The sequence below is a fragment of the Anolis sagrei genome, chromosome Y (genome assembly GCF_037176765.1).
Source record: "Anolis sagrei isolate rAnoSag1 chromosome Y, rAnoSag1.mat, whole genome shotgun sequence".
NCBI lineage: Eukaryota > Metazoa > Chordata > Lepidosauria > Squamata > Dactyloidae > Anolis > Anolis sagrei.
In genome coordinates this window covers 77,210,183-77,235,509 of record NC_090035.1, presented here as the reverse complement: position 1 = coordinate 77,235,509, position 25,327 = coordinate 77,210,183, and the positions used below count along the sequence as shown (strand labels likewise).

General features: G+C 44.6%; 2 protein-coding genes across 2 annotated transcripts in view; one reads left to right on the top strand and one right to left on the bottom strand.

Annotated features, from left to right (window-relative positions):
- Nucleotides 1–1,349, bottom strand: part of LOC132781683 (rho GTPase-activating protein 35) — a 128,301-nt gene extending 126,952 nt beyond the window's left edge. Inside the window, exon 1 of the mRNA XM_060786066.2 lies at nt 924–1,349. The gene's annotated coding sequence lies outside the window, so the exon portion shown is untranslated. The remainder of the gene's footprint in view (nt 1–923) is intronic.
- A 9,565-nt stretch (nt 1,350–10,914) lies between these two features.
- Nucleotides 10,915–25,108, top strand: LOC132772854 (AP-2 complex subunit sigma). Its single transcript, XM_067462047.1, has 5 exons — nt 10,915–11,021; nt 18,686–18,835; nt 19,048–19,161; nt 22,426–22,485; nt 24,524–25,108. The coding sequence occupies exons 1-5, from the start codon at nt 11,019–11,021 to the stop codon at nt 24,623–24,625; spliced, it is 429 nt and encodes a 142-aa protein (XP_067318148.1). The 5' UTR covers nt 10,915–11,018; the 3' UTR covers nt 24,626–25,108.
- Nucleotides 25,109–25,327: the final 219 nt, after the last annotated feature.

Genomic DNA, 25,327 nt, shown 5'->3' with positions numbered 1-25,327 from the left:
TCTATATATATATATAAGTATTGAGTGGACATCTATGTATGTGTACGTAGTAGACAGATATGTGTGTGTATATATATATATATATTACAGTAGATTCAGTAGCTATATATGTGTATGTAGCAGAAAGATATACATCTACTCAATCAACTTTATATATATATGTGTGTGTGTATATATATTACAGTAGATTGAGTAGCTATGTATGTGTATGTAGCAGAAAAATATACATCTAATCTTCTATATATATATATACACATTTGATTAAATCTCTCTCTCTCTATATATATATATATATATCTAGATTGAGTGGACATATGAATCTCTCTCTCTAGATTGAGTGGACATATGAATCTCTCTCTCTAGATTGAGTGGACATATGAATCTCTCTCTCTAGATTGAGTGGACATATATATATTTGTTTGAATCTCTCTCTCTCTAAATATATATATATATATATATATAGATGCATGTGTATGATCTATGTATGTATGTGTCTGTAGTAGAAATGTATGTATCGATTGAGTAGACATATATATAGATTGAGTGGACATCTATGTATGTGTATGATCTATGTATGTGCCTGTAGTAGAAAGATACGTATATATCGATTGAGTAGAAATCTATATATGTGTATGTATAGATAGCTGTAAGTAGATGCGCCAGTGGGGGGGGGGGAGAAGAGAGCCCCCCGCCCAGATCCCCTCTTGGGGAAAGGTCTTTTCTTCGCGCCGCGCCCCTCCCCTCGCCAAGAAAGGACCTTTCTCCCCCCCCTCCATCTCCTCGCCCCTCCACACAAAAGCCCCCCCCCCCCACATAGTCCCTCCCTGCCTCACTTCCCTACCCCCCCCCCTCATTGTCCCTTCCCTCCCTCCCTTCTCCTTCCCTTCTTCCCCGAGGTGGGCCTGGGGCGCGAGGCAACCTACCGGATGGCGGTGGTCTGGGTCGGGTGCGGGCGGCGGTGGGGCGGGGCGGAGAAGGAGCCCAAGCGGCAGCGGGAGGAGGAGAAGGAGGCGGCGCCATGTTCCCCTCCCCTCTCTCCCTCCCTCTCTCTCTCCTTCCTTCCCTCTCTCCCTCTTTCTCTTCGCCTTCCTTCCTTACTCCTTTTCTCCTTTCCTTTTTTCCTCAGAGAAAAGGAGGCCTATAATAATAATAAGAAGGATAATAATAATGGCGGAGGATGAAGCAGATTCGTTTTCCCCTCACAAGGCGGCGGCGGCAGCGGCGGCACCATAGGCGGGAGCGCGCGTGCGCGTGCGCGCGAGGCAGGCCTCCGCTTGAGAGAGAGAAGGGAACGGGGTGGAGCATGCGGCGCGCATGCGCGTGCGCGCGAGGCAGGCCTCCGCTTGAGAGAGACAGAGAGAGAAGGGAACGGGGTGGAGTATGCGCGCGCAGCCCCAGCGAAGAAAAAAAAAGAGGGGGCGGGGCTCTCTCTCTGTCTAGAGACCGCTATTAGAGCTGAGAGAAAAAAAGAGACCCGAGTGCGCATGCGTACGAAGCGAGACAAGGGAAATGGGAGGGAGGAAGAGGTTCTGCCTTGGGGAGGAGGCGGGGTCAATCTTTTACAAGGGAGAAACAACCAATCAGGGAAAAAGGGGGTAGGGAAAATAAATAGGCGGGGCTCGCTTCCGAACCGTTGATTGGGTCTAAAGGAGTAAGGAGTGGGCGGGATCTTGCGGGACGGGCGGCCAATCAGAGCGGTTGCTCGCGCCCTAAAGGGTGTTTCTGAATGAGGGAGGGAGGGAAGGAGAGGGCTCGTGCGCGCGCCTTGCTTTTTGGGCCTTCTGTAATGCGAAAGGGGTGGAGAGGCGTGTTCTGCGCATGCGCGTTCTCTCTCCCTCATTTTTTTTCCTCTCTTCTGTAATGCGAAAGAGGTGGAAAGGCGTGTTCTGCGCATGCGCGTTCTCTCCCTCATTTTTTCCCCTCTTCTGTAATGCGAAAGAGGTGGAGAGCCGTGTTGCGCGCATGCGCGCTCCCTCTCCCTCATTTTTTCCCTTCTGTACTGAGGTGGAGAGCCGTGTTGCGCGCATGCGCGCTCTATCTCTCCCATTCCCCCCTTCTGTAATGCGAAAGAGGTGGAGAGCCGTGTTGCGCGCATGCGCGCTCCCTCTCCCTCATTTTTTCCCTTCTGTACTGAGGTGGATAGCCGTGTTCCGCGCATGCGCGCTCTATCTCCCCCATTTATTTCCCCTTCTGTAATGCGAAAGAGGTGGATAGCCGTGTTCCGCGCATGCGCGCTCCGTCTCCCTCCTTTTTTGCCTTCTGTAATGCCTTCTGTAATGTTCCGCGCATGCGCGGGCTCTCTCTCCAAACCAGGCTGCACCCAGGCTCAGCAGCATTTTTTTTTCGAGCCAACCAGAGAATGCAAAACAACCTTTTTCACATTCACTGGCGGTCTCTTTTAAACAGAGGCTGGATGGCCATCTCTCAGGGGTGATTTGAGTGCAATATTCCTGCTTCTTGGCAGAATGGGATTGGACTGGATGGCCCATGAGGTCTCTTCCAACTCTTTGATTCTAGGATTCTATGATTCTTTGCTTTGGCGATCCAAAGCCTGCATTTCTAAATGCTCCACCAATATTGGGAATTGCAGGAATATTGTCTGCAGAGGCCAGGTTGCCCATGAATCTCTAGCATTGAGCCATAGCCATAACATCAGTGTCAAACTGCGTTAATTCTACATTGTAGATCAGGCATGGGCAAACTTCGGCCCTCCAGGTGCTTGGACTTCAATTCTCAGCTGCATTACCATTTAATAGCCTTGTAGCTTCAAAGCCTGCCTGCTTCCTGCTTGGGGAATCCGCATTAGCATTGAATGTCCTTGTAGCTTCAAAGCCTGGCTGCTTCCTGCCTAGATTTGCATTAGCATTGAATGGCCTTGTAACTTCAAAACCTGGCTGCTTTCTTCCTAGGAGATCTGCATTAGCATTGAATAACCTTGTACCCTCAAAGCCTAGCTGCTTCCTGCTTGGGAAATCTGCATTAGCATTGAATGGCCTTGTTGCTTCAAAGCCTGGCTGCTTCCTGCTTAGGGAATCTGCATTAGCATTGAATGGCCTTGTTGCTTCAAAGCCTTGCTGCTTCCTGCTTGGGGAATCTGCATTAGCATTGAATGGCCTGTAGCTTCAAAGCCTGGCTGCTTCCTGCCTGGGGGAATCATTTGTTGGGAGGTGTTAGCTGGCTCTGATCTTTTCCTGACTGGAATTCTCCTGTTTTCTGAGTGGCCAGCTAACACCTGACAAAGGATTCCCCCAGGCAGGAAGCAGGCAGGCTTTGGAGCTACAAGGCCATTCACTGATAATTGCCCCAGTTGCACAATGGGTTAAACACTTGTGCTGGCAGGACTCTAGATAGATAGATAGATAGATAGATAGATAGATAGATATTATAACCTGTCCTATATCTAAAGAGCTCAAGCAATGGAACTAAAGACAAACAGGTCTCAGGTTCGAATCAGGTCAACTCCAGCTCCCCATCAGGGGACATGAGAGAAGCCTCCCACAAGGATGGTAAAACATCAAAAACATCCGGGCAATATCCCCTGGGCAACGTCCTTGCAGACAGCCAATTCTCTCCCCCAGAAGCAACTTGCAGTTTCTCGAGTCACTCCTAAAATTAAAAAACAAACATCCCAACCAAGGATTGCACCAAGCAGGAAGCAGCCAGGCTTTGAAGATGCAAGGCCATTCAATGCTAATCAAGGCGGCCAATTGCAACAGTCACACTTGCCTCCAACACACCAGAGTTCTTTCTCCCAGCCTGGACATTATTCCACAGATATATAAACCCCACTTTCCTAGTTTCCAACAGACCTCACAACCTCTGAGGATGCCTGTCATAGATGTGGATGTAACATCAGGAGAGAATGCTTCTGGAACAAAGCCATACAGCCCAGAAAACTCACAACAACCCAGTGTGAGGTTGATTTCCAACAATAGCAGTTAATGCACTGTTAAACTGCATTAATTAGATACCATAGATCAGGCATGAGCAAACTTCGGGCCTCCAAGTTTTTTGGACTTCAACTCCCACAATTCCTAATAGCCTCAGGAAAGGGCCCAAGACTTTTAGGAATTGTAGGAGTTGAAGTCCAAAATTCCTGGAGTGTTTGTTTATTTGTTTACGGTATTTACGGTATTCTTACCCTACAGGGGACTCAGGGTGGATCACAACGATCATATACATGGCAAACATTCAATGCCATAGACACACAACATATGTAAACAGACACACAGAGGCTATTTAACTTTCCAGCTTCATGAGAGTATGCTTTGAATTTCAGCCACCGGGGGAGCTGTCGCTTCACCATCCACTTGTGACTCCGATGGAGTACTTTCTCATTCTTTTTGCATGCTGCTGGAGAGTTTTATGAAAATTAGTTAAATTAGCCTCTCCGCATTAGTGATATCTAAATTTCCTACTTGACAGATCCAACTGTCTTTCGGGCTGCAAAGGTCAACAGCTAGCTAGACAAATGGCTGGAAGCTCACTCTGACCTGGGGTGGCTTCGAACTCATGACCTCTCAGTCTGTAGTGATTTTAATGCAGCTGACTCCCAACCAGATGCGCCACAACCTGGTCCAAGGCAGGAGCATCTCTACTTAACCACCACACTCCAGTACAGATCTTTGCAAACCAAGAGGAACTAGTCGTCACAGCAAGTAGGAATTGACCCTGCTGCTATTTGTTACTTTTCAACCCAAGTCATCTGTTTCTCGGTGACCTTTGTGATGGCAAAATCTGTCTTTCCCCTCCTGCTCTGACTATGTCAATATTCCCCATTTAGACTCACCAGACAGCGCAATCCGGACTCTGCTCTTTCCTGGATCCGTACTTTGCCTAGAAATCCTGAAAACAAACAAATGAAGACACATCCAGTGTAGTTTAAAATGAGATACATCTATGTCTATTTGCCAAGAAGTAATCCAGTTATTATTGCTATTCTAAGCAGCGGTCACAGATACATACAATTCAGGTCCCCTCCAAATGGAACAGACCAGTGGTTCTCAACCCTAAACCGACCCCTTAATACAATTCCTCGTGCTTGGGTGACCCCCAACCATAACATTATTTTCGTTGGTACTTCACAACTGGAATTTTGCTACTGTTTTGAATCGTCATGTAAATATCTGATATGCAGTATGTATTTTAATTCTCTGGATCAAATTTGGCATAAATACCCGATATGCCCAAATTTGAATACTGGTGAGGTTGGGGAGATTGAGAGTTGTAGTTGCTGGGATTCATAGTTCACCTACAATCAAAGAGCCTTCCGAATCCCGCCAACAACAGAATTGAACAGTTTGAGATTGCATTGTATGGCCAGTGTAGAGTCATATCATGCAAATCTTTACATTACGATTCATAACAATAGCAAAATTATGATTATGAAGTAGCCACTAAAATGTTATAGTTAGGGGTCACCACCACATGAGGACCTGTATTCAGGGGTCGCGGCATTAGGAAGGTTGAGAAACACTGCTTTAATGTATTCCAGCAGTAGAGAGAATTGTCCTGAAATGACCAGAGGAAACAATTAATAGACAACCACTTCAGTACCTTGAATAAAACCGTGTTTGAAAATGGAAATTTGTAACTCTGATTGACTCTTTGTTATAACATCTATGTCATCTATGTCATCTATTTACATATATATATACATATACATATATCTATCTATATATCTATACTAGCTGTGCCCTGCCACGCGTTGCTGTGGCCTATAGTAAAACTTATCAAAGTTGAGGTAGATATCTGGACTGTTATGAAAGAGAGGTCCCTACCTATTCCTTCCCCCTTTTCCTCCCCCTTTCTCTCCTTTCTTCCTTCTCTACCTCTTTCTTTCCTTCTTTCACTACTTGGTTTCATCCTTCTCTCTTTCCTTCATTCCCTCCCCCTTTCTTCCTTTGCCTTTCTTCCCTCCCTGTTTGCTTCCTTCTTTCACTTTTTATTTCCTTTTATTTCACCACCATCATAACAATAACAATAATGCAATGCATTGCCTCTGGGACCTGACACCTCTCCCATTCCCCCTAAAAGGGTCTCAGAGGAATAATAATAGCATCATAATAATAATAGAAATAACAACCTTTACCCGCCACGTGTTGCTGTGGCCAATCTTCCCTCTTTCTCTCCTTCTTTCCCTCCTTCCTTCCTTCCTTCCTTCTTTCCTTCCCATCTTTCCTTCTCCTCTTCTTTCTCTATCTCTTTCCTTCCTTCCCCCTTTTTCTTTCTCTTCTGCTGTCTCTCTTTTCTTTCCTTCCATCTTTCCTTTTCTTCTTCCTCTAACTTTCCTTCCTTCCCCCTTTTTCTTTACCTCCCTTTCTCTTTCTTCCTTCTTTCCTTCCTTCCTGTCTTTCCTAGATTTTGACAGGGCGGGAAGGGGCGGGGTGGGGTTTGGAGGTGGCCTGAAGTAAAAGGAGGTAAGATTGGGGCAGGGGAGTGATGGAGCGTGGGGTTGCGTGTGTGTGTGCGGCGGTGGGGGGAGTGATGGAGCGTGGGGTTGCGTGTGTGTGTGCGGCGGCGGGGGGAGTGATGGAGCGTGGGGTTGCGTGTGTGTGTGCGGCAGGGGGTGTGTGTGTGCGGGAAGCGGCGCGGCGGGGCTTGGAGTGGGCATGGTTTCCGCAGAGGGAACGTTGGCCGGAAGGCCATGTGCGCGTGCGATGGAACTTGCGGCTGGGCGCCAATGCGCATGCTCAGTTGTTTTGCCGTTTTGTGAGTGTGTTGTGTTGTTTTTCATTTTGAGTAGATATGTTTGTACCTTGTGGGTTGTGTTATGGGCATGGGAATTTTGGTTAAGTTTTGTTGGGGTTTTTTTGAGTTTTGTTCTTTTGCCGTTTTGTGAGTGTGTTGCTGTGTTGTTTTTCATTTTGAGTAGATATGTTTGTACCTTGTGGGTTGTGTTATGGGCACGGGGATTTTAGTTAAGTTTCGTTGGGGGATTTTTGAGTTTTGTTGTTTTGCCGTTTTGTGAGTGTGTTGTTGTGTTGTTTTTCATTTTGAGTAGATATGTTTGTACCTTGTGGGTTGTGTTATGGGCACGGGGATTTTAGTTAAGTTTCGTTGGGGGATTTTTGAGTTTTGTTGTTTTGCCGTTTTGTGAGTGTGTTGTTGTGTTGTTTTTCATTTTGAGTAGATATGTTTGTACCTTGTGGGTTGTGTTATGGGCACGGGGATTTTAGTTAAGTTTCGTTGGGGGATTTTTGAGTTTTGTTGTTTTGCCGTTTTGTGAGTGTGTTGTTGTGTTGTTTTTCATTTTGAGTAGATATGTTTGTACCTTGTGGGTTGTGTTATGGGCACGGGGATTTTAGTTAAGTTTCGTTGGGGGATTTTTGAGTTTTGTTGTTTTGCCGTTTTGTGAGTGTGTTGTTGTGTTGTTTTTCATTTTGAGTAGATATGTTTGTACCTTGTGGGTTGTGTTATGGGCACGGGGATTTTGGTTAAGTTTCGTTGGGGGATTTTTGAGTTTTGTTGTTTTGCCGTTTTGTGAGTGTGTTGTTGTGTTGTTTTTCATTTTGAGTAGATATGTTTGTACCTTGTGGGTTGCGGTATGGGCACAGGGATTTTGGTTAAGTTTCGTTGGGGGATTTTTGAGTTTTGTTGTTTTGCCGTTTTGTGAGTGTGTTGTTGTGTTGTTTTTCATTTTGAGTAGATATGTTTGTACCTTGTGGGTTGTGTTATGGGCACAGGGATTTTGGTTAAGTTTCGTTGGGGGATTTTTGAGTTTTGTTGTTTTGCCGTTTTGTGAGTGTGTTGTTGTGTTGTTTTTCATTTTGAGTAGATATGTTTGTACCTTGTGGGTTGTGTTATGGGCATGGGAATTTTGCTTAAGTTTCGTTGGGGGGTTTTTGAGTTTTGTTTCCTCGTTGGATGCCCCTAACAAATTTATATATATAGATACTGGTATATAAAAATGCTTTGTATATAATGAGTACCTTAAAAACAAAAGAACCAATGAACAAAATCACACCAAATTTGGCAACAAAACATCTCACAACACAAGGAGTGACCATCACTCAAAAAAAGTATGATTTTGTCATTTGGAAGTTGTAGTTGCTGGGATTTATAGTTCACTTACCATCATAAAGCATTCTGAACTCCACCAACGATGGAATTGAACCAAATTTGGCACACACATAACCAACAGAAAACACTAGAAGGGTTTGGTGACCAGTTTGGGAGTTGTAGTTCGCCTACATCCAGAAAGCACTGTGGACTCAATGATGGATCTGGACCAAACTTGGCATGAATATTCCATATGCCCAAATATGAATACAGATGGAGTTTGGGGAAAATAGACCTTGACGTTTGGGAGTTGTAGTTACTGGGATTTACAGTTCACCTACAATCAAAGAGCATTCTGAACCCGACCAATGACAGAATTGGGGCAGACTTCCCACACAGAACCCCCATGACCAACAGAAAATACTTAAGGCCATCCAGTCCAACTCCCTTCACCAGGGCAAGAAAACGTAATTAAAGCCCTCCTAACAAAGAGCCATCCAGCCATACATCTATATATATAAAAATGCTCTGTGCGTAATGAGTACCTTAAAAACAAAAGAACCAGTGAACGAAATCACACCAAATTTGGTAACAAAACATCTCACTATGCAAGGAGTGACCATCACTCAAAAAATTATGATTTTGTTTTTCAGGAGTTGTAGTTGCTGGGATTTATAGTTCACCTACAATCAAAGAGCATTCTGAACTCCACCAACGATGGAATTGAACCAAACTTGGCACACAGAACTCCCATGACTCAACAGAAAATACTGGAAGAGTTTGGTGGGCACTGACCTTGAGTTTGGGAGTTGTAGTTCACCTACATCCAGAGAGCACTTTGGACTCAAACAATGATGGATCTGCACCAAACTTGGACAAGTACTCAATACGCCCAAATATGAACACAGATGGAGTTTGGGGAAAATAGACCTTGACATTTGGGAGTTGTAGTCACTGGGATTCACAGTTCACCTACAAAGAGCATTCTGAACCCCACAAACGACAGAATCGGGGCAAACTTCCCACACAGAACGCCCACGACCAACAGAAAATACTTAAGGCCATCCAATCAGAGGCGGCCCTAGGTAATTTTCAACGGTAAGCAAACAGTATTTTGGTGCCCACCCCCACCAATCACTGATATATATTTTCTGTTCGTCGTGGGAGTTCTGTGTGCCATATTTGGTTCGATTTCATCACTGGTGAAGTTCAGAATGATCTTTGATTGTAGGTGAACTATACATCCCAGTAACTACAACTCGCATATGTCAAGGTCTATTTTCCCCCAGGAGCGCCTCAAGAGCGCCCCTGGGCAAAATCAACTATACTGCAAATGCTTACTTTGCGTAATGGGTTGAGCCGCCCCTGCATCCAATCCAACTTCCTTCATCAGGGCAAGAAAACGTAATCAACATCCTCCTGACAAAGAGCCATCCAGCCATAGATAGATAGATAGATAGATAGATAGATAGAGATGTTTGTTCTTAAGGTGAAAAGTACATGTCTTTGTTTTAGATGGGCACCTAGAGCTTCGGAGAGCTTCTGTTCTACCATCTCAAATCTCCTTGCTTGAGCGGTAATGGTATGATCATCAGCATAGATGAAGCTCTCTGTCCCTTCTGGCAGTGGCTGGTCATTTGTGTAGATGTTGAACATGGATGGAGCGAGCACGCTCCCCTGAGGCAGGCCGTTCTTCTGTTTCCGCCATCTGCTTCTCTGGCCCTGGAACTCAACAAAAAAGCTCCTGTTTTGTAGCAGGTTTCCTATGAGTCGAGTGAGGTGGTCGTCCTTTGTGATATTATACATTTTTCTCAGGAGGAGGCGGTGGTTTACAGGGCAAGAGGGATGGATGGTATCCTTGAAGTGACTGGCTTGACTCTGAAGGAGCTGGGGTGGCCACGGCCGACAGGGAGCTCTGGTGTGGGCTGGTCCGGGACGTCACCAAGAATCATAGAATCAAAGAGTTGGAAGAGACCTCATGGGCCATCCAATCCAACCCCCTGCCAAGAAGCAGGAATATTGCATTCATATCACCCCTGACAGATGGCCATCCAGCCTCTGTTTAAAAGCTTCCAAAGAAGGAGCCTCCACCACACTGCGGGGCAGAGAGTTCCACTGCTGAACGGCTCTCACAGTCAGGAAGTTCTTCCTCAGGTTCAGATGGAATCTCCTCTCTTGTAGTTTGAAGCCATTGTTCCATTGCGTCCTAGTCTCCAAGGAAGCAGAGAACAAGCTTGCGCCCTCCTCCCTGTGGCTTCCTCTCACATATTTATACATGGCTATCATATCTCCTCGCAGCCTTCTCTTCTTCAGGCTAAACATGCCCAGCTCCTTAAGCCGCTCCTCATAGGGCTTGTTCTCCAGACCCTTGATCATTTTAGTCGCCCTCCTCTGGACGGGCGAAGGTATCGTTGAAATGACAGGTTTGACTCTGAAGGAGCTGGGGTGGCCACGGCCGACAGGGAGCTTTGGCGAGGACTGGTCCAGGACGTCAACAAGCGTCGGAAGTGACTGAAAGAATAAACAAGAACAACACCAAAGAATAAAACAAGAATATCACCAAAGCTACGTTAAAGGAGTTATTATACATTGATGTGAGGGGGAAAACACTCTGTATTTTCTCCTAAAGCGAGGCGCCACCTTCTGTTAGGGTCAATTTGCCACCTTCCATGGGGCCTACTAGGCCTTGTCAAAGCCTGGGGCTCGAGTAGTCATGCTCTCGGGCCGGAAGTGCGAGGCCCTCGGCGTCTTCCCTGCTTACGACTCACCAGTCCTGCATAACGTGAGCGCCCCCTGCTGGAGGCTCGCTGTCACACTCGGTTACAGTTCCCTCGCTCACTTGGGCGGAAGAAAAACTACACTTCCCGGCATGCCCTCTTGTGGTCTTACACTGCAACTCCCAGCATGCTGAGCGGCCCCTGGAGGCTGGTTTGCCGGATATCCGGCCTGTGTGGGGGAGTTGAGCCAGCTGCCACAGAGTTCTGTGTGGAAGACGGGCTTCAAGTGCAGCCACCATTATGGTAAAGGGATTTGGGGGATTGGGGTTGTTTACATTTTGTGGGGGGCACAGGCCTGTGTTTTGGGGGGCAGTCTATGCAAAGAAAAGGGGCAATTATAAGGGGGGGGGAGATAAGGGCCTGCTACCATTTCTATACCATAACATCCTGTTTTCTATTATTCTACGCCATTGCTAGGCTGTCATTTCTTTCTATTCTATGTATTATTTTGCATTATTGCTATTTTCTATGCAATTTGCAACATTATATACCAGGCATGGGCGTTCTGGGTTTTAGCCTGCCACTTTTGGACTCTCGCTTGCTGAGGTGTTCCAGCAAATGTCTCTGTAGATCTTAGAAAACTATTTCTGGATTTAAGTCGTTGACGTGCTGGCTGATACCCAAACAAGGGATGAGCTGGAGATGTCACTATTGTTAGGAATTGTGGGAGTTGGAGTCCAAAGCACCTGGAGGGCCCAAGTTCGCCCATGCCTGGTATTGATTTATTTGTCGTGTCAGGACAACCAGTCAAATTATATTACATTTCTAACAGAACAAAGCAAACAGACAAAATATAAAATTTGCGAGTTTGGTAGTTGATTAGATGTCCTTTGACCAGTCTCTGGCCCCTTGGAGTGCCTCTGGTGTTGCCGCAAGAAGGTCCTCCCTTGTGCATGTGGCAGGGCTCAGGTTGCATTGCAGCAGGTGGTCAGTGGTTTGCTCTTCTCCGCACTCGCATGTCGTGGATTCCACTTTGTGGCCCCGTTTATTGTGGTTGGCTCTGCATCTCGTGGTGCCAGAGCGCAGTCTGTTCAGCGCCTTCCAAGTCGCCCAGTCTTCTGTGTGCCCAGGGGGGAGTCTCTCATTTGGTATCAGCCATTGATTGGGGTTCTGGGTTTGAGCCTGCCACTTTTGGACTCTCGCTTGCTGAGGAGTTCCAGCGAGTGTCTCTGTAGATCTTAGAAAATTATTTCTAGATTTAAGTCGTTGACGTGCTGGCTGATACCCAAACAAGGGATGAGCCAGAGATGTCTCTGCCTTGGTCCTTTCACTATTGGCTGCTACTTCCCGGCGGACGTCAGGTGGTGCAATACCGGCTAGACCAGTGGTTCTCAACCTTCCTGATGCCGTGACCCCTTAATACATTTCCTCATCTTGTGGTGACCCCCAACCATAATATTGTTTTCGTTCCTACTTCATAACAGTCATTTTACTACTGTTATACATCATAATGTAAATATCTGAAATGCAGGATGCATTTTAATTCACTGGACCAAACTGGGCACAAATACCCAATACACCCAAATGTGAATGCTAGTGGGGTTGGGGGAGGATTGATTTTGTAATTTGGGAGTTGTAGTTGCTGGGATTTATAGTTCACTCATAATCAAAGAGCATTCCGAACTCCACCAATGATGGATTTGAACCAAACTTGGCTCCCATGACCAATGGAAAACACTGGAAAGGTTTGATGGGCATTGACCTTGAGTTTGGGAGTTGTAGTTCAGAGAGCACTGTGCACTCATGCAATGGTGGATCTGGACCAAACTTGGCATGAATACTCAATATGCCCAAATGTGAATCTGGGGGAAATAGATGTTGACATTTGGGAGTTGTGGTTGCTGAGATTTATAGTTCATTACAATCAAAGAACATTCTAAACTCCACCAATGATAGAATTGGCTCAAACTTCCCACATGGAATCGCTATGACCATCAGAAAATACTGTGTTTTCGTATGGTCTTTGGCGACCCCTCTGACACCCCCTCGTGACCCCCTCAGGGGTCCTGACCCCCAGGTTGAGAAATACTGGGCTAGACAGTGTAATTTCTCCTGTGGTGTAGGGCACAGACACCCCGTGATAATGCGGCATGTCTCATTAAGAGCCACATCCACTGTTTTAACGTGGTGAGATGTGTTCCACACCGGGCATGCATCCTCAGCAGGAGAGTAGCACAGCGCAAGGGCAGATGTCTTCATTGTGTCTGGTTGTGATCCCCAGGTTGTGCCAGTCAGCTTTCGTATGATATTGTTTCTAGCACCCTCCCTACATTGAAACCTTGAAAAGTCAGAATTGTTTCTGCACATAAAGCTGAGTTCTAAAAAAATGGTGTGAATGACGTACAGTCCCAAACCGTGGGATCTTTGGAAGCATCTGTTTTCAAAAATTCTAAAGAGAGAGAAATGCTGCATGTTTGTAACTCATGGATCTGTGGTATTTCTTATCAAGTTAATCCTTAGGAGAGAAATAATTTGAAAGGGACAAATCTGTCTGACAACTATTGTGCAATGGGAAGGAAGTTGTGTAATTCTCATTTCCCTTATGGCTTTTCTGTGAAAGTCTTTATCCGTTATACCAGCTCATCAAATAATTAGGGGCACTATCTGTTAGCTCATTTATTGATAATACTCTTTTCATACCAAAAATACAGGAAGCTGTACTTTTTTTTGTTGACGTTGTGATAACCCAAATTATTATTACAATTCAAGAATTACTATAATCCTGTTCTCCATGTCTTTGTGGCTAGTATTTAATATTTAATAGTTAATGTGAGTGCATAATGTTGGAGAGTTTGTTCCTCATGTCCAAAGGATGGAAGCTATATTTCAGCTGGGGTGCATAAGACAGCCTTCCCCAAGCCCCCTTCAGATATATCCTAGTATAAAAGATAAATGTTTTTCCCTGACATTAAATCCAGTCGTGTCCGACTCTGGGGGTTAGTGCTCATCTCCATTTCTAAGCTGAAGAGCTGTTGCTGTCCGTAGACACCTCCAAGGTCATCTGGCTAGCATGACTGCTTGGAGTGCTGTTTCATTCCCGCTGGAGCGGTACCTATTGATCTACTCACATTTGCATGTTTTCGAACTGTTAGGTTGGCACAAGCTGGGCCTAACAGCGGGAGTTCACCCTGCTCCCTGGATTCCAACCACCAACCTTTCAATTAGCAAGTTCAGCAGCTCAGCGGTTTAACCTACTATGCCACCAGGGGCTCCTATATCCTACTATATTGCCCATGTATGTGACCTAGAAATTGTAGTCCATACATTTGAAGGGATGGGGCTTTAGGATAGGGAAGGCTGGTATAGTAAAAACAAGCCTTGCAGAAGAGAGATGAGTAAACTGAAGTTTACTTTGATTAGGCAGTTTATCAGAGAACTATACTTTAAGTTCTGCAATTAATTTTGGCCCTTTTATTGGCTACCTCGACACTTTCGCCAACGATATTCCCTGGCCCCTGTTCATTCAATTTCCGCATTTTCCATTAGCTCCTTTTAGGAAATATTTGCACTCACTGAGCCTGAGCTCAGTTATGGCCTTTATCTCAACCATATTGTTTTATGATGCTGTTTATGACTGTGTTATGTTTTATTAATTTTTGATTGATTTTAACTGTGTCTCTGTTTCTGTCTGCAATTTTTGGGCTTGTCCTTCTGTAAGACACCCTGAGTCCCCTAGGGGAGATGGTGGCGGGGTATAAAAATAAAGTTGTTGTTATTATTATTATTATTACTACTACTACTACTACTACTACTAGCTGTACCCGCCACATGTTGCTGTGGCCAACCTTCCCTCCCTCTTTCTCTTCTTTCTTTCTCTCCTTCCTACTTTCCCTCCCTCTTTCCTTCCTTCCTTCCCTTTCTTTCTTTCTCTCTTTCCTTCCTTCTCTTATTCTTCCCTTTCTTCTCCACCATCTTTTCCTTCCTTTCTTTTCCTCTTTCTCCCCTTTCTTCCTTCTCTACCTATTCTTGGACTGCAACTCCCAGCAGTCCCCCTGATCTATCTATCAATTAACTTACTTAACTATATGTATCTATCTGGAGGATTGCTGGGAGTTGCCGTCCAAGAATAGGAAATTGGAAATATGCAGGGATTGGGATGCTCTCAAAGAAATGCAAGGAGAAGAAAGCTTACATCTTGGAAGCAGTGCATTTGGAGCATCGTCCTCTCCTAAAGGGCCTGGTTTAGGGGATGCTGGGAGCTGTAGTCTGGAGGAGTGTGTGGATATGCTATTGTGTGTTTTGTTTGCTGACAGGAGTCGTTTTTGCGCATGTGTTGTAGCATCTTTTTGCTTTTTTGGCTTTCCAAGTCCCTTTTGCTGTGTTTTTCAGTGTTTTTATGAGTGATGGTCATTCATTGGCCTAATAGGTGTATTGTGTCCAAATTTTGTGTCAATTTGTCTAGTGGTTTTTGAGTTATGTTAACCCCACAAACTAACATTACATTTTTATTTATATAGATTTATTTATATAGATTGGCTCCCTCTTGTAGGCACACTGCAATAAATGATCATGGTGATACTGTAGGTTGCATTGCCTACTTTTTCTTGTCTTGCTCATTTTCTCATCAAAGGAAATCCAGTCTTATATGGTTAGGCGCCATCTCATTGGGATGGTGTCTCCTCAGACTGGCTGGTGGGTCCTCTTGGCAAGAGATGCTGCTTTTCTGTAGGGCCTCGGATGCGGACATCGCTTGGATGCCTTCCCTGATTCATCAGAAATCGTATCCATATGAAAATTGGTAGTGGCTGCCCAACATGCCATTAGTTCTGTTTTGGCTGCTTAAAAAGGCTTGCCTTTGTTTGGTGCTGGAACAGACCGCGAGCCAGAGCCATCCGTTGTGTGTCTTTGCTGATTCTGCTGGGCTGGCTCTTTTCACCAGGGTGGGTCACTTTCCTATCTTGTAAGCACATTGAACAGGAAGAAGAGCTAAGCAGGCACTGAGTCACAGAAAAGAAGCCTTTTCTCTGGGGAAAGCTTAAAGTGTGTCCCCAATCCATGCATACCATAGCAAAGCGAAGGAAGTGGAAGAAGGAAGGGAGAAGCTGATCAAAACAGGCAGGAGATGTTTGAACGGTAGCAGAAAACTTTCAGAGTATGGAGAGGGACTCCGGAGTCCTGTGAATATTATACTCCAGAACTTACAATGGACCCTTGGCATCTGCTGGGGTTTGGTGTGGATCCCAAAATTTGTGCATGCTCAGATTCCATTATATATCATGGCAAAGTAAAATGATATCCCTTATATAGAAAGGTAAAGTCAAAATTAGCCTTTTGAAATACACACACACACACACACACACACACACAAATACACACTAGCTGTCCCCTGCCACGCCTTGCTGTGGCCCAGTCTGGTGATCTGGAAAATAAAGGAATTAAGTGTTGGTTTCTAATATATGCAATTCCTTTCTGCTTGTGGGTAAACAGTATTTCTTGCTGTTTCTTTGTCAGTGTTGATGTGGAGATTGTCGGGTTTGCCCACTCTGGAACATGCAACATATCATTGTCCTTCTTTAGGGGTCCCTTTCGAATCTATGATACTATATCTCTGGAGCTGTGAATCATATCTATCTATCTATATCTATGGCTGGATGGCTCTTTGTCAGGAGGGCTTATATTACGTTTTCTTGCCCTGGTGAAAGGAGTTGGACTGGATGGCCTAAGTATGGGGGTTCTGTGTGGGAAGTTTGCCCCAGTTCTGTTGTTGGTGGGGTTCAGAATGCTCTTTAATTGTAGGTGAACTATAAATCCCAGTGACTACAACTTCCAAATGTTAAGGTCTACTTCCCCCAAACTCCATCTGTGTTCATATGTGGGCATATGGAATATTCCTGTGAAGTTTGATCCAGATCCATCATTATTTGAATCCAAAGTGCTCCCTGGATGTAGGTGAACTGCAACTCCCAAAGTCATAGTCAATGCTCACCAAACCCTTCTAGTGTTTTCTGTTGGTTATGGGAGACCTGTGTGCCACGTTTGGTTCAATTCCTTCCTTGGTGGGGTTCGGAATGCTCTTTGATTGTAGGTGAACTATAAATCCCAGCAACTACAACTCTCAAATGACAAAATCAATTTTTTTGCATGCAGGACATACATTGGGTTGTTAGGTGTCTTGTGTCCAAATTTGGTGTCAATGAGTCGAGTGGTTTTTGAGTTCTGTGAATCCCACAAACGAACATGACATTTTTATTTATATAGATATACACACACACCAGATCAGTCTTTACATGCTACTTGTTTCCATCATGGGTGTAGCTCACTTGCATGTTTGGTGAAGAAAAATAACAAGAAGGCAAAAACAGATTTGGAGAACGGTCCTTCCGGCATCTATTCCTGAGTACCTGATCTAACTTTGCTTTCTTCTCATCAGCCTGCACTATGGTTGGAGAAAAATGCGGCCTGTGCCTATCCCCATGGATGGGAATGATCCGGTTTGCTTGTGATACAGCGGCTTAGTATAATTACCGAGGCTGGTATTTTTATCTTTGAATGCGTGCCTTCTCAGGGCTTACGTCTTGAATCAGAAGGCATACATGGAAAAGTTTCTTATTTTTTCTTCCTCATGATAGAAGATAGTCTTCTTTTGCATTCTCTAGAAGCCAAGTGTGGTCATAATTGCAATTGGAATAAAACCATACTTGAAGTATTGACAACTGGGGGAACACTCCTTGAGTCTCAGTGCTCACTTTTTTAAAATAATATCACAAAGGACTACCATCTCACCCGCCTCATAGGAAACCTGCTACAAAACAGGAGCTTTTTTGTTGAGTTCCAGGGCCAGAGAAGCAGATGGCGGAAACAGAAGAACGGCCTGCCTCAGGGGAGCGTACTTGCTCCATCCATGTTCAACATTTACACAAATGAGCAGCCACTACCAGAAGGGACAGAGAGTTTCATCTATGCTGATGATCGTGCCATCACCGCTCAAGCAGGGAGCTTTGAAATGGTTAAACAGAAGCTCTCCGAAGTTCTAGGTGCCCTTACTGCCTATTACAGGAAAAACCAGCTGATCCTTAATCCATCTAAAACACAGACATGGGCCTTTCACCTTAAGAACAGACAAGCATCCCAAGCTCTGAGGATCACCTGGGAAGGAATCCCACTGGAGCATTGCAGCACACCCAAATACCTGGGAGTCACCCTGGACCGTGCTCTGACCTACAAGAAGCACTGCCTGAATATCAAGCAAAAAGTGGGTGCTAGAAACATTATCATACGAAAGCTGACTGGCACAACCTGGGGATCACAACCAGACACAGTGAAGACATCTGCCCTTGCGCTATGTTACTCTGCTGCTGAGTATGCATGCCCAGTGTGGAATACATCTTACCACGCTAAAACAGTGGACGTGGCTCTTCATGAGACATGCCACATTATCACAGGGTGTCTGTGCCCTACACCACTGGAGAAATTACACTGTTTAGCCGGTATTGCACCACCTGACATCCGCCGGGAAGTAGCAGCCAATAGTGAAAGGACCAAGGCAGTGACATCTCCAGTTCATCCCTTGTTTGGGTGTCAGCCAGCATGTCAACAACTTAAATCAATAAATAGTTTTCTGAGATCTACAGAGACACTCGCTGGAACACCCCAGCAAGTGAGAGTTCAAAAGTGACAGGCTCAAACCCAGAACCTCAAGCAATGGCTGATACCAAATGAGAGACTCCCCCCTGGGCACACAGAGGACTGGGCAACTTGGAAGGCACTGAACAGACTGTGCTCTGGTACCACAAGATGCAGAGCCAACCTTCAGAAATGGGGCCACAAAGTGAAATCCACAACATGCGAGAATTTTGTGTTTTGTATGTTTGTTTTGTTCTATTAGAAATGATATACAATTGTCTGGTTGCCCCTGACATGATAAATATATATGTGTTAACTGACCTCCCTGTTTTCTCAATTTGCAGATCCGCTTCATTCTGATCCAGAACCGGGCCGGCAAAACACGCCTTGCCAAGTGGTACATGCAGTTTGATGATGATGAGAAGCAGAAGTTAATTGAAGAGGTCCACGCCGTGGTCACTGTCCGAGATGCAAAGCACACCAACTTTGTTGAGGTGCGTAGCTTCCCATGCCATCTAAATCTGGCATGCTGTTGACTCTTGCAGATCGAACCAATGAGGAGGGCATTTTGTATATTGCAATTTGTTTGGATGGCTGAGGTTAGCAAAGACATGGCCATCTTAATCTCTTTCAGCATAAAAAGATGTAATCATGCATCATGTATGTCCGATCTCGTAACTGTTATCTTTCTCTCTTTTACTTTCAGTTCCGCAACTTCAAAATCATCTACAGGCGCTATGCAGGGCTTTATTTCTGCATCTGTGTAGATGTGAATGACAACAACTTGGCTTACCTAGAAGCCATTCACAACTTTGTGGAGGTGAGTATCTACAGCAGGGGTCCCCAAACTAAGGCCCTCCAAGGTCATTTACCCGGCCCTCACACAGGGTCAATCTAAGTCTGAAACAACTTGAAAGGACACAACAGCAACCCTATCTCATCAGCCAAAAGCAGGTCCACACTTCCCATTGAAATACTAATAACTTTATATTTGTTAAAATTGTTCTTCATTTTAATTATTGAATTGCTTAAAGTGTGTTTTTTTTTTTGCACTACAAATATTATTTATTCATTTATTTACAGCTTTTCTATTCCGCCCTTCTCACCCCGCAGGGGACTCAGGGCAGATTACAGTGTACACATGTATGGCAAACATTCAATGCCAATTTTTGACATACAAACATAGGCTATTTAACTTTTCTGGCTGCCGGGGAGCTGTCGCTTTCATCGTCCATCTGCGACGCTGATGAAGCACTTCCGCATTCCCCGCATGCTTCCCCACTGGAATGCTTTGCTGGAGTCTTCTTTATGGCCTCATAAATCAGTTAATTTAGCCCCTACCCACACTTTAAGGTGGTACCTTATTTTCCTACTTGACAGATGCAGCTGTCTTTCAGGTTGCAAAGGTCGACAACAGGCTACACACAATTGGTTGGAAACCCACTCCAACCGGGCTGGCTTCGAACTCATGACCTTTTGGTCAGAGTGATCTTAATGCAGCTGACATTCAGCCAGCTGCGCCACAATCCCGGCGCAGTGTGCATAAGAATTCATTCATGTTTCTTTTAAATTATAATCTGACTCTCCAACAGTTTGAAAGACTGTGACCTGGCCCTCTGTTTAAAAAGTTTGAGGACCCCTGATCTACACTGTGTGGGGTGTGTGTGTGTGTGTGTGAGGAGCAACTTGAGATATTGCAATTTTTTTCTGGTGTGAGAATTGGCTGTCTACAAGGATGTTGCCCGGGACACCCGGATGTGTTACCATCCTGTGGAGGCTTCTCTCATGTCCCCACATTCGAAGCTGGAGCTGACAGATGGGAGCTCACCATCTCATCGCTGATCTGCAGTTTAGCCACCACAAGGGTTTAACTCATTTGCCACCGCATCAGGGACGCAAACAGAAGGGGATAGGACACAAACAGAAAGGGAGCGATCATAATCTTCCTTGTGGAGTGTTTTCCAGTTTGAGAAGGAATTGCTTGATCAAATACTTCTCTGTCATGATTATGTCCGGTAGAAAATGACCATAGAACTGTGTTGGAAGTTGATACTTGACATTACCCAACATATTAAATCCACAGAAGTTAAGCCTGTACGTGAGCAGTACGTGTGAAAAAGATCTTGGAGTCCTCGTGGACAAACAAGTTAAACATGAGCCAACAATGTGATGTGGCGGCAAAAAATGCCAATGGGATTTTGGCCTACATCAATAGGAGCCTAGTGTCTAGCTCTAGGGAAGTCATGCTCCCCATGCTCTATTCCACTTTGGTTAGACCACACCTGGAATACTGTGTCCAATTCTGGGCACCACAATTCAAGAGAGATATTGACAAGCTGGAATGTGTCCAGAGGAGGGAGACTCAAATGATCAAGGGTCTGGAGAACAAGCCCTATGAGGAGCGGCTTAAGGAGCTGGGCATGTTTAGCCTGAAGAAGAGAAGGCTGAGAGGAGATATGATAGCCATGTATAAATATGTGAGAGGAAGCCACAGGGAGGAGGGAGAAAGCTTGTTTTCGGCTTCCTTGGAGACTAGGATGCAATGGAACAATGGCTTCAAACGACAAGAGAGGAGATTCCATCTGAACATGAGGAAGAACTTCCTGTCTGTGAGAGCTGTTCAGCAGTGGAACTCTCTGCCTAGAGTGTGGTGGAGGCTCCTTCTTTGGAGGCTTTTAAACAGAGGCTGGATGGCCATCTGTCGGGGCTGCTTTGAATGCAATTTTCCTGCTTCTTGGCAGAATGGGGTTGGACTGGATGGCCCATGAGGTCTCTTCCAACTCTTGGATTCTATGATTCTATGAAATGTGGAGGTCTGACTGTCCTCTTTAGCTATCCCTCTTCATGCAATCCTTTTAGATAGAGAGGCTGGCGATGGAGCCTGGAGTTATTTTGTTTGAAAAGCAGGTGCATACAGCCTCTTACCAGTGTTGTTGCACTCCAGCCAGAGTTCACCTTTCCCTCAACACCAACTAGGAATCCAAAATCAGTAGTAAAACTGTTCATTAGAAAACGTACGAGGGTTGAATGAAAAGTAATGCCTCCCCCTTCGTAACTCCTCAACTGATGGCAGTACTGGTATGCGGCAGGTACTGGCTTGTTCAGTAGACTCTCCTCTACAGTTCCATTTTGGCGGGAAGCCTTAGCATTGAACGGTTGTGTTGTTAAAGTGCAAAGTATGGAACCTTGTGCAGATGGCCGGTCAATGCAACTTAAGCAATGTGCAGTCATTGAATTCTTGACAGCAGAAGGTGTCACCCCAAAGGAGATTCATCAGCGAATGCAAGCTGTTTATGGGGATTGTGTTGATGTGAGTACTGTGCGTCGTTGGGCGAGTAAGGTTAAAGATGTTGAGGTGGCACCTTCTGCTGTCAGAAATTCACGTTGACCGATTATCTGCGCAGGGTTCCACACACACACACACACACACACATATATACACACACAAAAGACATATACACAGACTGGGCCACAGCAGCGCATGGCAGGGGACAGCTAGTAATCTATATAAATAAAAATGTAATATTCGTTTGTGGGATTAACATAACTCAAAAACCATTGGACGAATTGACACCAAATTCGGACGCAAGACAACGAGTAACCATCACTCATTAAAACACTGGAAAACATGGTGAAAGGGACTTAAAAAGGCAAAAAGACAAAACCACATATTTACGCAAACACACATATACACACACAAATACGTATATACACACACACAAAATACAGATACACCGATTGGGCCACAGCAACGCGTGGCAGGGGACGGCTAGTAATAGAGTAAAACAATAAATAATAAAACCAATAATAAATAGATTAAAATAATAAATGTAATAATAATAATAAATACAGTACAATAATAAAGGTAATAAAATAATAGTACAGTAAAACAATGTAAATGTAATAATAATAATAGAATAAAATTATAAATGTAATAAAAATAATACTAATAGAATAAAATAATAAATAACCTTGACTCGTGTATAAGCCGAGGGGAGCTTTTTCAACCTAAAAAAGGGGCTCACAAACTTGGCTTATATTCAGGTATATACAGTCAATAGGGTGTTTTCTTTGTTTTTGTCAGGTTTTGAATGAATATTTCCACAACGTCTGTGAACTTGACCTGGTGTTCAACTTCTACAAGGTGAGTTTTTGCCCTGGATCTTCCCGTCAGGGAGTTAAGGGAAAGGCGAGTTTGTCAACCCAACTGAAGCATGGAGCACCAAAGAGGGACCTGTCAATCTCAGCCCTGTCACAAGATGGCGCCAGACAGCCATCAAAGGCATTACGTTGTGTGTAGAGAATACTGGAGAGGAGACTTTCCTCTGGGATGGAAATAATATTCAAAAATATCTTGAACAGTCAAGAAACCATAACAAGATGAATCCTGGATGGATAAGAAAATATGTAGTTTGGGGTTTATTGTATGCAAAATTTGTATGTGGCTGTTTTGCACAGAAAATAGCATTTTCTCCTCAGTTTTTTCAAAAATCCAAATTCAGAGAATGCAAATCAATGAATCCCTCAAACCAGCTTTCTGTTGGCAGTAGCTATTTGTGCATTGCTATCCCATACAATTACTTTATGTTCCATCTTGAAAAGTGTTTCTCAACCTTCCTAATGCTGTGACCTCTTAATACAGTTCCTCATGTTGTGGTGATCCACAACCATAAAATTATTTTCGTTGGCACTTTAATTACCCATTGGGTTGCTCTCTACTTTTGGTTTAAAACCCTCCTACTAGATACACCCTCTGCTCATGTTCAGCATTTATTTTTAAAGTTTCAGCTATTACATTTGGCCCAGCCATAGGTTTTTAAATTCTTGTGTGTTATTGTCTACTTATGAGTTATATTAATTGTATTGTTTATTTTGTTTATTGCTTGTTGTTTTGATGTGTTGTTGGGCTTGACCTCATGTAAGCCATTCCGAGTCTCTTGGGGAGATGGTGGCAGGGTATAAATAATTTTTTTATTATGTATTATTATTATTGGGGGGGGGGGGGTTGATTTTGTAATTTGGGAGTTGTAGTTGCTGGGATTTATAGTTCATGGACTCAAAACATGATGGATCTGGACCAAACTTGGCACAAATGTTCATTATGCCCAAATGTGAACACTGGTAGAGTTGGGGGGAAATAGACCTTGTCATTTTGGAGTTGTAGTTGCTGGGATTTATAGTTCACCTACAATCAAAGACCATTCTGAACTCCATCAACGATGGAATTGAACCAATCTTGGCACACCGAACTCCCATGACCAAAAGAAAATACTGGAAGGGTTTGGTGGGCATTGACCTTGAGTTTGGGAGTTATAGTTCACCTACATCTAGAGAGCACTGTGGACTCAAACAACAGAAGCATAGAATCATAGAGTTGGAAGAGACCTCATGGGCCATCCAGTCCAACCCCCTGCTTAGAAGCAGGAATATTGCATTCAAAGCACCCGTGACAGATGGCCATCTAGACTCTGTTTAAAAACCTCCAAAGAAGGAGCCTCCACCACACTCTGGGGCAGAGAGTTCCACTGCTGAATAGCTCTCACAGTCAGGAAGTTCTTCCTCATGTTCATAGAATCATAGAATCAAGGAGTTGGAAGAGACCTCATGGGCCATCCAGCCTCTGTTTAAAAGCTTCCAAAGAAGGAGCCTCCACCACACTCCAGGGCAGAGAGTTCCACTGCTGAACGGCTCTCACAGTCAGGATGTTCTTCCTCATGTTCAGATGGAATCTCCTTTCTTGTAGTTTGAAGCCATTGTTCCACGTCCTAGTCTCCAGGGCATGATGGATCTGGACCAAATTTGGCATGAATACTCAATATGCCCAAATGCGAACACTGGTGGAGTTTGGGGAAAATAGACCTTGACATTTGGGAGTTGTAGTAGCTGGGATTTATAGTTCACCTACATTCAAAGAGTGTTCTGAACCCCACCAACGATAGAATTGAACTAAATGTGCCACACAGAACCCCCACAACCAACAGAAACTACTGTGTTTTCTGATGGTCTTTGGTGACCCCTCTGATACCCCCTTGTGACCCCCTCCCAGGGATTCCGACCTCCAGGTTGAGAAATGCTGATTTTGAATTAGGACGGAAGGGTTTTGGTGCATGCCATGTTGGCTGTTGTATACAAAGTGTTTCTTAGCTCAGTGGAGAAAGGTTATTTCCTGTTTTTCGTTGCAGGTCTACACTGTGGTGGACGAGATGTTCTTAGCTGGCGAGATCCGAGAGACCAGTCAGACCAAAGTCTTGAAGCAGCTCCTCATGTTGCAGTCCTTGGAATGAGAGGCAGGGAAGCCAGAACAGCCATGTTGGAGCTCCCCTTGCCGGACCTTGCAGCCCCTGCCCCTCTGAGCCCATCTCTCTCCAACTGGTTCCTTGAGAGACTTGCTGAAAGCAAATTTGGCCACTTAACGGGATGGGGGGGAAGCAGCGTGAATTTGTGAGGGGCTGTTTTGATCCATAACCCTATTTTCCCCACAAATGGAAGATGTCGAGTTTCCCGATCAGGACTAGGATGCATTTCTGTGAGAAGGGATTATCCATAGCACCACATATCTCAGTGCTCCCTGTCACATTTCCGCTGTCCCCTTCCTCACCCATTCATGTAAACATTGTGCAGGGTCTGCAGTAGAAGAGGGACCATAATTGTGTACGTATGTGTGTATGTTTGTGGCAAGCGGTCGTAACTGCCAGTCAAGTGACGTATCGAAACAAAGCATCTATGAAACATTTAAAAGCCAGAATAAATCTTCTATGTATCTAGAAGGGAGGGTTTCCTTGGTGCTTTACTCCTATGGTGATTGGGGCAAGATCATATCACAGAATTGGACATAGAATCCTGCTTATTTCTGTTATCATTGTCACAGTTCTTATCACAGTTTACTTGTCCAGGTGTCATTAGCAACTTTTAATTACAGTCCAGCAAACAGGTTTAGTCATTGCAGGCCTTGGTCTTAGAATCATACAGTTGGAAAAGACCTCATG